Genomic DNA, 10,000 nt, shown 5'->3' with positions numbered 1-10,000 from the left:
TGGGGGTGTGCATGCTGGGTATGTTCTTGTTTCCATAACCCACCGAACGCTGACATGGATTACAGGATCCTTAACGTGCGTATTTGATCTTCTGCTTGCATATACACACGAAGGGGGTTCAGGCACTAGCAGGTCTGCACATATGTTGACCTGGGAGATCGTAAAAATCTCCACCCTTTACCCACCAGGCGCCGTCACCGTGATTCGAACCTGGGACCCTCAGATTGACAGTCCAACGCTTTAACCACTCGGCTATTGTGCCCGTCAACAGAATCGGTTAAGGCGCTGGACTGCCTGATCTTGTGTTTTCTGGTGATCAGGATTCGTGAAGCCTTGGTGCTGTGTCCTTTCGGAAAAGGGGGGTTAACTCTCTCCATACGAACGGCGAAAGAGACGACGTTAACAGCGTTTCACCCCAATTACCATCATCAAAATATTGCCAGCGGAAGGCTCTTATACTGAAGAGGTGAATGTTGACAAAGAATACCACAATTCTGACGACAGAAGCTAAAGGTTGGGTCATTCAGACACCCACTGGACATCCGAGGGGTCTGTGTAGAGGAGAAGAGAAGACTGGCCGTACTGAGTGAGTTAATCTGATTTCCCTCACTCCACCCAGGGTGTGAACGGGTACCTGACACGGGAGAGGTGACAGGAGAGAGGAACTGGGCCCCGCCTTCCTATCCTATCCCGAGCCATAGACACAGCGAATAGGAGGAATTCGCTGCCCCGATTGCCGTGAAGGGTTATCGGACCGCTACTGGACCTTTAATCGTTAATGTTATTGAAGTGAAGACAGTATGAAGCAGGATCAATGGCGTAAAAACACCACCACCACCACCACCACTAAGAAAATAGGGGGGAAACCCAAAGAAAGAAAGAAAGAAAGAAAGAAAGAAAGAAAGAAAGAAAGAAAAACGATTCCAACATGATCACCAGCCCAACTATCATCACCAAACGAAATAAGGTTCAAAGACAGGAAAAAACAAAACAAAACAAAACAAAACAAGCAGACAACAAAGAACAACAGCAACAACAACATCATCATCATCAACAACGATAACAACAAACGACTCCCCCCCCCCCCCTCCAACACCCCACCCACCCACACTCCAACAAACAAAAAATAATACTAACCACCGTTTAAACACCACCATCATAAAACAGCAACAATGATAATGCCTCCGACGACGACAACGACGACGACAAGGAGGTGGACAAGGACGAAAACAAACAGAAACATAAAGCGACAACTAATTCGCCAAGTCCCGCGCGCCGTGGTACAAACACGTCCATCAGGCAACTTGCCCGCCTGAAAGAACGACAACCCAACAAGCTCTTAGCGGACTGCGCTAAAGAGGAGACGGGCAGACGGAGAGCTATCGAATTATCATGGAACCTTGTCACGATCTTTGACAGCCTCGATTTCTCAAAGTAAGTGAAGAGAGATGGTTTTGTCTGAAGAGAGAGAGAGAGAGAGAGAGCGTGTGTGACAAAGAGAGAGAGACAAGACAATGGTTTATTTGTTAGGCCTCCGGCCCATAACAAAGGAGTGGGCCACTAACAAAAATATTACATAATGAATCAAATAGTGTGAACAATATATCAATGCGCATGTGACTCTTGCAAGCTCTCTCTCTCTCTCTCTCTCTCTCACATTATCTCTCTCTCTCTCCTCTCCCCTCCCTCAAACACATGCACGCGCGCATATACACACCCATAAACACGCTCGCGCGCTTAAAACACAGATCCAGCGACCTCGATTAAGTGAAATGAAATAAAAAAAAAAAAAAAAAATGAAGCTGACAAGCTAACAAAACTTACAAAAATTAATTACAAATTGCAAGAATCGAAAAAAAAGGGGGGTGGGGTGGATGTATACGCCACAGTGCAACAAAATGATTACCCATACTCATTCACTCGTATCCAATTTCGAAAGCTCCGCTCTCACGCCAAAAGCCTTGCATACAAAAAACGACAACTTCGCAACTAAAGATTCCGACACACAGGACATCAAGGCGGCAAATTTGAACAAGGTTGGATTTCTGTGATATTTGGCAGGTAAATGTTCTTCTCTTAGAGTCTGATAAACAGGACAAACCAAAAGAAAGTGATATTCTGTTTCAAGGGCTGTGTGACAAAAACTACACCTTCTCTTATCACCAGGAACAGGATTATACTGTAAAAAGCGACAAGTCAAATCTGACATACCGATTCGAAATCGTGACGGCGTACAAGAAAGTTTTTCACGACCAATAAGTACGGAGATGTTGTAAGTGATTGGTTGTAAACAGAATACACTCGATAGAATTCATGTGACATCAGTGAGGAATGCCAACTTTGCTTTGCACAATCAATTCAGTCCCTTCAGCGCATACAAAACTCTGCTGCCCGACTCGTCCTCAGAAAGAAAAGATCTGAGCACATCACTCCTCTTTTGCAACATCTCCACTGGCTCCCTGTCTCACACCGAATAAAGTACAAGATCAGCACTCTATGTTATAAATGCATTCACAAAACTGCCCCTTCCTATCTCTGCGGCTGCCTTCACCTCTACACTCCATCTCGCTCACTACGATCGACTTCGGATCCACTCTGTTTACGCATACCCAGATTCAAACATTCGACTGTTGGCCGCCGTTCTTTCTCTGTTTCTGGACCTTGCGACTGGAATGAACTTCCTTTTTCGCTTCTTCAAGTCTCCACACTCAGCTCTTTCAAGTCTGGCCTTAAAACCCACCTCTTCCCAAAATAGCCTCCCTTGCCTGCCCTTCCTTGTCTTTAGTGTCTACAGTTTTAGAGTTATGCATGCGTGTGAATGACTGGTGCGAAAGCGCTTTGATTTGTCTCTGCACAAGATCCAGCGCTATATAAATACCATTATTATTATTTATTATTATTAATTAACCGTTGCTTAAAACAACGAATAAACACACATTCATTACCAACACCTTGTGCCTCCCACACATAACCAAAGCCGTACATGTACAAAACATTTCTAATACTACAAGCTCATGTGATATAATTTTGTGTTTGCAGATGTAGTAACATATTGTATGCTTTCTTGGGGAATCGATCATTGCTTAATTTTAGTAGACGTAACCAAAACTTAATACATTTAACATAAGTCATCACATAGAGTGGAAACCTACCAGTTTCACCATAAACCAAATAAATGTCTAGGAGCTTTTGAATGTACGCCTAAAAACTTTTTTTTAAGCGAAAAGATGTACACCTTTGATTAATTCAAGATTTTTTGTAACTCCCCATATTTCAGCTCCATATGTCAACACAGGTTGTATCTGACAGTCAAACATTTTTAAGAGAGAGAGAGGAGAGAGAGAGAGAGAGAGAGAGAGATAGAGAGAGAGAGAGAGAGAGAGAGACAGAGAGATTGTTTACGTCCTATTTTCACAAAAAGATGAGAGTGAGAGTTGGGAAGAGAACGAATAGGAAGGAGGCGAAGATACACACACAATAGAGATAAAGACACATTGAGATGGAGAGAGAGAGAGAGAGAGATACAGACAGACAGACAGACAGAGACAGAGAGACAGACACAGAGAGACAGAGATAGACAGAGAGACAGAGACAGAGAAAGAAGGAAAGAGACAGAGACACAGAGAGAGAAGGAAAGAGAGAGAGAGAGAGAAAGGAGAGAGAGAGAAGGCAAAAGAGAGACTGAGACAGAGAGAGAGAGAAGGAAAGAGAGAGAGAGAGACAGAGAGAGAGAAGGAAAGAGAGAGAAGGAAAGAGAGAGACAGAGACAAAGACAGACAGAGAGACAGAGGGAGAGAGAGAGAGAGAGAAGGAAAGAGAGACAAACAGAGAGAGCGAGTGCGAGAGAGAGAGAGAGAGAGAGAGAGAGAGAGAGAGAGACAGACAGACAGACAGATGCACACACATACGGGAGAGACACAGATACAATTATTTTCAATGTTGTTGATGCAGATTCAACGAATCTGTTGTGCCAGAGACCGAATTCGCCCTCCAAGCGGTCCGTGGCCAGAGAAAAAATGACTTGTTCTTATGCATTGTCCTGTTTACCGGAGTGGGCTTTTTCAGTTTGTTTCATTTCATTGAACATGACTGTTTGTAGCTGGAGAAAGATGTCATGTTGTCATGCATTGTCCTGTTTACTGGAGTGGGCTTTTTCAGTTTGTTTCATTTTATTGAACATGACTGTTTGTAGCTGGAGAAAGATGTCATGTTGTCATGCATTGTCCTGTTTACCGGAGTGGGCTTTTTCAGTTTGTTTCATTTCATTGAACATGACTGTTTGTAGCTGGAGAAAGATGTCATGTTGTCATGCATTGTCCTGTTTACTGGAGTGCGCTTTTTTCAGTTTGTTTCATTTTATTGAACATGACTGTTTGTAGCTGGAGAAAGATGTCATGTTGTCATGCATTGTCCTGTTTACTGGAGTGCGCTTTTTTCAGTTTGTTTCATTTTATTGAACATGACTGTTTGTAGCTGGAGAAAGATGTCATGTTGTCATGCATTGTCCTGTTTACTGGAGTGCGCTTTTTTCAGTTTGTTTCATTTCATTGAACATGACTGTTTGTAGCTGGAGAAAGATGTCATGTTGTCATGCATTGTCCTGTTTACTGGAGTGCGCTTTTTTCAGTTTGTTTCATTTTATTGAACATGACTGTTTGTAGCTGGAGAAAGATGTCATGTTGTCATGCATTGTCCTGTTTACTGGAGTGGGCTTTTCAGTTTGTTTCATTTTATTGAACATGACTGTTTGTAGCTGGAGAAAGATGTCATGTTGTCATGCATTGTCCTGTTTACTGGAGTAGGCTTTTTCAGTTTGTTTTATTTGATTGAACATGACTGTTTGTAGCTGGAGAAAGGTGACATGTTGTCATGCATTGTCCTGTTTACTGGAGTGGGCTTTTTCAGTTTGTTTCATTTCATTGAACATGACTGTTTGTAGCTGGAGAAAGATGTCATGTTGTCATGCATTTGCCTGTTTACTGGAGTGGGCTTTTTCAGTTTGTTTCATATTATTGAACATGACTGTTTGTAGCTGGAGAAAGATGTCATGTTGTCATGCATTGTCCTGTTTACTGGAGTGGGCTTTTTCAGTTTGTTTTATTTTATTGAACATGACTGTTTGTAGCTGGAGAAAGGTGACATGTTGTCATGCATTGTCCTGTTTACTGGAGTGGCGCTTTTCAGTTTGTTTTATTTGATTGAACATGACTGTTTGTAGCTGGAGAAAGATGTCATGTTGTCATGCATTGCCTGTTTACTGGAGTGGGCTTTTTCAGTTTGTTCTATCTTATTGAACATGACTGTTGGTAGCTGGAGAAAGATGTCATGTTGTCATGCATTGTCCTGTTTACTGGAGTGGGCTTTTTCAGTTTGTTCTATCTTATTGAACATGACTGTTTGCAGCTGGAGAAAGATGTCATGTTGTCATGCATTGTCCTGTTTACTGGAGTGGGCTTTTTCAGTTTGTTTCATTTCATTGAACATGACTGTTTGTAGCTGGAGAAAGATGTCATGTTGTCATGCATTGTCCTGTTTACTGGAGTGGGGTTTTTCAGTTTGTTCTAATCTATTGAGCATGACTGTTTGTAGCTGGAGAAAAATGTCATGTTGTCATGCATTGTCCTGTTTACTCGAGTGGGCTTTTTCAGTTTGTTTTATTTTATTGAACATGACTGTTTGTAGCTGGAGAAAGATGTCATGTTGTCATGCATTTATGTGCCTGTTTACTGGAGTGGGCTTTTTCAGTTTGTTTCATTTTATTGAACATGACTGTTTGTAGCTGGAGAAAGATGTCATGTTGTCATGCATTGTCCTGTTTACTGGAGTGGGCTTTTTCAGTTTGTTTCATTTTATTGAACATGACTGTTTGTAGCTGGAGAAAGATGTCATGTTGTCATGCATTGTCCTGTTTACTGGAGTGGGCCTTTTCAGTTTGTTTCATTTTAATGAACATGACTGTTTGTAGCTGGAGAAAGATGTCATGTTGTCATGCATTTGCCTGTTTACTGGAGTGGGCCTTTTCAGTTTGTTTCATTTTGTTGAACATGACTGTTTGTAGCTGGAGAAAGATGTCATGTTGTCATGCATTGTCCTGTTTACTGGAGTGGGCTTTTTCAGTTTGTTCTATCTTATTGAACATGACTGTTTGTAGCTGGAGAAAGATGTCATGTTGTCATGCATTGTCCTGTTTACTGGAGTGGGCTTTTTCAGTTTGTTCTATCTTATTGAACATGACTGTTTGTAGCTGGAGAAAGATGTCATGTTGTCATGCATTGTCCTGTTTACTGGAGTGGGCTTTTTCAGTTTGTTTCATTTTATTGAACATGACTGTTTGTAGCTGGAGAAAGATGTCATGTTGTCTGTCATGCATTTGCCTGTTTACTGGAGTGGGCTCTTTCAGTTTGTTTCATTGTATTGAACATGACTGTTTGTAGCTGGAGAAAGATGTCATGTTGTCCTGCATTTGCCTGTTTACTGGAGTGGGCTTTTTCATTTTGTTTCATTTTATTGAACTTTGAATTGTCCTGTTTACTAACGGAAGAGGCGACAGAGTTTTCAGTACATGTACAATTGTACTGACATGACAGTAGAGATGAGAGAGAAGAGTAGATAGTAAGAAGGGAGGCCCTTGGTTTCATCAGGAAGTACACCAGTTTCTTTATTTGATAACAACTGTTGTACATGAAAACGATTCTGTGCCCAGTCAGTACCATGGAGTGAAGGACTGTTCAGTTTGTTTGAAACAATTCGACACCAAACAGACATGGACTGGTGCAAGATAAGATGTCATGTCGTCTTGCAAAGCAAGTTTAATGAGGTGGGTTTTTCATTAGTCCATTGCTATATGGGAACATGACACAGTATTGTATCTGATTGACTAATAATCATATCTTTTGTCAGCCATGGTCTTACGATGCACTGGAATGCCTTGTTCAGTAATTGTTTTACATTTTCATTGAACATAGTAAGCTTAGTTTGTACTGGACGTAAAGGTGACATTTGTCGTGTTGTCACTCAGTCAATACTGGACATATAAGAACTTTTTCTTCTTTTTATTTTGATTGAACATGCTGTTTGAAAGAAGGAAAACAAAGATCTGTTTCCATGTATGCAATGCAGATTGTCCTTTATGGAGTGGGTTTTTTTTCAGTTTTGTTCATTTTATCTGAACAGACTGTTGGTAGCTGGAGAAAGATGTCATGTTGTCATGCATTGTCCTGTTTACTGGAGTGGGTTTTTTCAGTTTGTTTCATTTTATTGAACATGACTGTTTGTAGCTGGAGAAAGATGTCATGTTGTCATGCATTGTCCTGTTTACTGGAGTAGGCTTTTTCAGTTTGTTTTATTTGATTGAACATGACTGTTTGTAGCTGGAGAAAGATGTCATGTTGTCATGCATTGTCCTGTTTACAGGAGTGGGTTTTTTTTTCAGTTGTTTCATTTTATTGAACATGACTGTTTGTAGCTGGAGAAAGATGTCATGTTGTCTGTCATGCATTGTCCTGTTTACTGGAGTGGGCTCTTTCAGTTTGTTTCATTTTATTGAACATGACTGTTTGTAGCTGGAGAAAGATGTCATGTTGTCATGCATTGTCCTGTTTACTGGAGTGGGCTCTTTCAGTTTGTTTCATTTCATTGAACATGACTGTTTGTAGCTGGCCTGTAAGTTGAGGGATTTAAATCTTGTCACTTTGAAAGTGCTGAATCCTGTATCACAACCAGTGTAGACTGAAACACGAGAGAGAGAGAGAAAGAGAGAGAGAGAGAGAGAGACAGACAGACAGACAGACAGACAGAGAGAGAGAGAGAGAGAGAGAGAGAGAGAGAGAGAGAGAGAAAGGGGAGGGGAACCACTTGAGCTTCCATTCAGAGGAACAGTACACCAGTTCCTTGTATTAGCATAACCACTGTTGACAATGAAATACGATCTCAGACCCAGATCAGACCCAGAGAGATTAGAAAAGACTGATCAGAGTTTTAGAAAACAACAACAAACACCACCACCACCAAAACAAGAAAACCAAAGGACATGGTGCAAAGATTCAACATCTCATCGTCGTCTTCCGCAAACAAAAAAGTTAAGATGATGGATGGATGGTTTATTCATATAAGGCCATTGCCCCTCATGAATGGGGTAAACAGTGTACAACAATATAGTATCTGCATTTGACTAATAATCATAATCTTAATCCTAATGAGTTCAGCAATCATGAAGTCATTACCGATCGCAACTGGAATGCCTTGTATAGATAAATTGAAAAATTCCTTACAATCCTTTCATTACAAGAAGCCATAAGTAAGCTTAACCGTAGTTGACTTGGATACCTATAGAATTTTGATGGAATATATCGTGTTCTCACATCAGTCAATACTGGACAATATAAAACAAAATGCAACTCTTTTTCTTCTTTTCCAGTTTTGCATAATGGACAAACTAAATCTAAAAAAAGTTAAGAAAAAGAAAGAAAGAAAAAAAACAAACACTCTGTTATCTTCCTTGCATTTTTGACCACTGATGATGAACAATGCCAGGGATTCCAGATCCTATGGGATGGAGGGAGGGCTGGTTCGGATTTCTTGTTCGTCTGTTTCTGTGAACAAGCCATTTCTTCTCTTGACACAGAGGGAGAGAGAGAGAGAGAGAGAGAGAGAGAGAGAGAGAGAGAGAGAGAGAGAGAGAGAGAGAGACAGAGAGGGACAAAGAGAGAGGCACCGAATTGAGCTTCCACTCAGTGGGACAGTAAGAGAGAGAGAGAGAGTGAGAGAGAGAGAGAGAGAGAGACAGAGACAGAGAGACAGAGACAGATAGACAGAGGGGTAACACTTGAACTTCCACTCAGAGGAACAGTAAGAGAGAGAGAGAGAGAGAGAGAGAGAGAGAGAGAGAGAGACAGAGAGACAGAGAGACAGACAGACAGACAGAAACAGAAACAGAGAGATAAAAGCGAATACTTGAGCTCCCCCCCACCACCCCACCCCCCTGCCCCCCAACACACACACACACACACACACACACACACACACACACACACACTCAGAGGAACACAACACCAGGACTTACTGGCCACGGCGATAACAATCAGCAGGAAGTGACGTAGCCGGATGCTAGACATGATGGTTCCGCCCCCTGTTTCCATGGCTGCCGGAAGGGGGAGGGAAAGGTGGAAGGATCTGGGTTGTGGGGGAAGGGGTGGAGGGTGGGGTGACAAGTCAGTGGTGCTGCAAAGTTGTCGATGGCACTGCTGACATTACAAGAGAGTTTCCTCCTCCTGCATCAGTCACAGACATCCAGGGTCTTGGAATACTCTGCAGGTGGTGGTGGTGGTGGTGTTGGTTGGTTGGTTGGTAGGCTGGTTGGCTGGTTGGGTGGGTGGTTGGGTGGTTGGTTGGTTTGCTCTCCCAACAAAGACAGATGTCTGTAGTTCGTATCAATTCAACTGAAACACACACACACACATAAATGAAGGATAGGGTATTTCAGTTTGTTTCAATATCTGAAGGAGGCTTGCGTAATGAGCCATATACGCTACGTCTGTGGTTCGTGTTATATTGAAATACAAAATCTGAACAACAGGGTATTTCAGTTTCAGTTTCAATTTCAAGGAGGCGTGAGGAATGAGCCATATACGCTAAATCACATCTGCTTAAAAAAAAATCCAAACAACAACAACAACAACAAAACCAGACGTCTAACCTTCGCAAAACCCCAACATATTGGTCAGGGCCTTGATAAAGCAGCCTAAAATGAAAGAGAAAAAAAAGACAAGTAAATATAGTGAAATGTAACAAGAAAATGTGACAAGAAACTCTAGGGAGAGCTGGACAGTACAAGGTCTTCAGAGAAGAAGCGCCACCCTCACTCCGGTGTGGCCGTGTATGGGGGAATCTAAATGAGCGGCGTGGGAATAATGCTACTGAAACGGTGCAGATGATGGGGCAGCAAAAAACAAACAAACAAAAAAAAACCCCAAAACAACAACAACCAAAAACAAAGAACAAA

The 10,000-nt window shown here is 41.8% G+C and overlaps 1 protein-coding gene across 3 annotated transcripts in view; it reads right to left on the bottom strand.

Annotated features, from left to right (window-relative positions):
- Positions 1-10,000, bottom strand: part of LOC143298090 (neuronal acetylcholine receptor subunit alpha-3-like) — a 77,301-nt gene that overhangs the window by 48,553 nt on the left and 18,748 nt on the right. For all 3 annotated transcript variants that reach the window (XM_076610773.1, XM_076610775.1, XM_076610774.1), the window contains exon 2: positions 9,062-9,437. In XM_076610773.1, the coding sequence (XP_076466888.1) occupies positions 9,062-9,137 (76 nt within the window). In that variant the 5' untranslated portion in view covers positions 9,138-9,437. The remainder of the gene's footprint in view (positions 1-9,061; positions 9,438-10,000) is intronic.

The sequence above is a fragment of the Babylonia areolata genome, chromosome 23 (genome assembly GCF_041734735.1).
Source record: "Babylonia areolata isolate BAREFJ2019XMU chromosome 23, ASM4173473v1, whole genome shotgun sequence".
Classification (NCBI taxonomy): domain Eukaryota; kingdom Metazoa; phylum Mollusca; class Gastropoda; order Neogastropoda; family Buccinidae; genus Babylonia; species Babylonia areolata.
The sequence above is the reverse complement of the archived record's forward strand: the minus strand, read 5'-3'. Positions and strand labels throughout refer to the sequence as shown.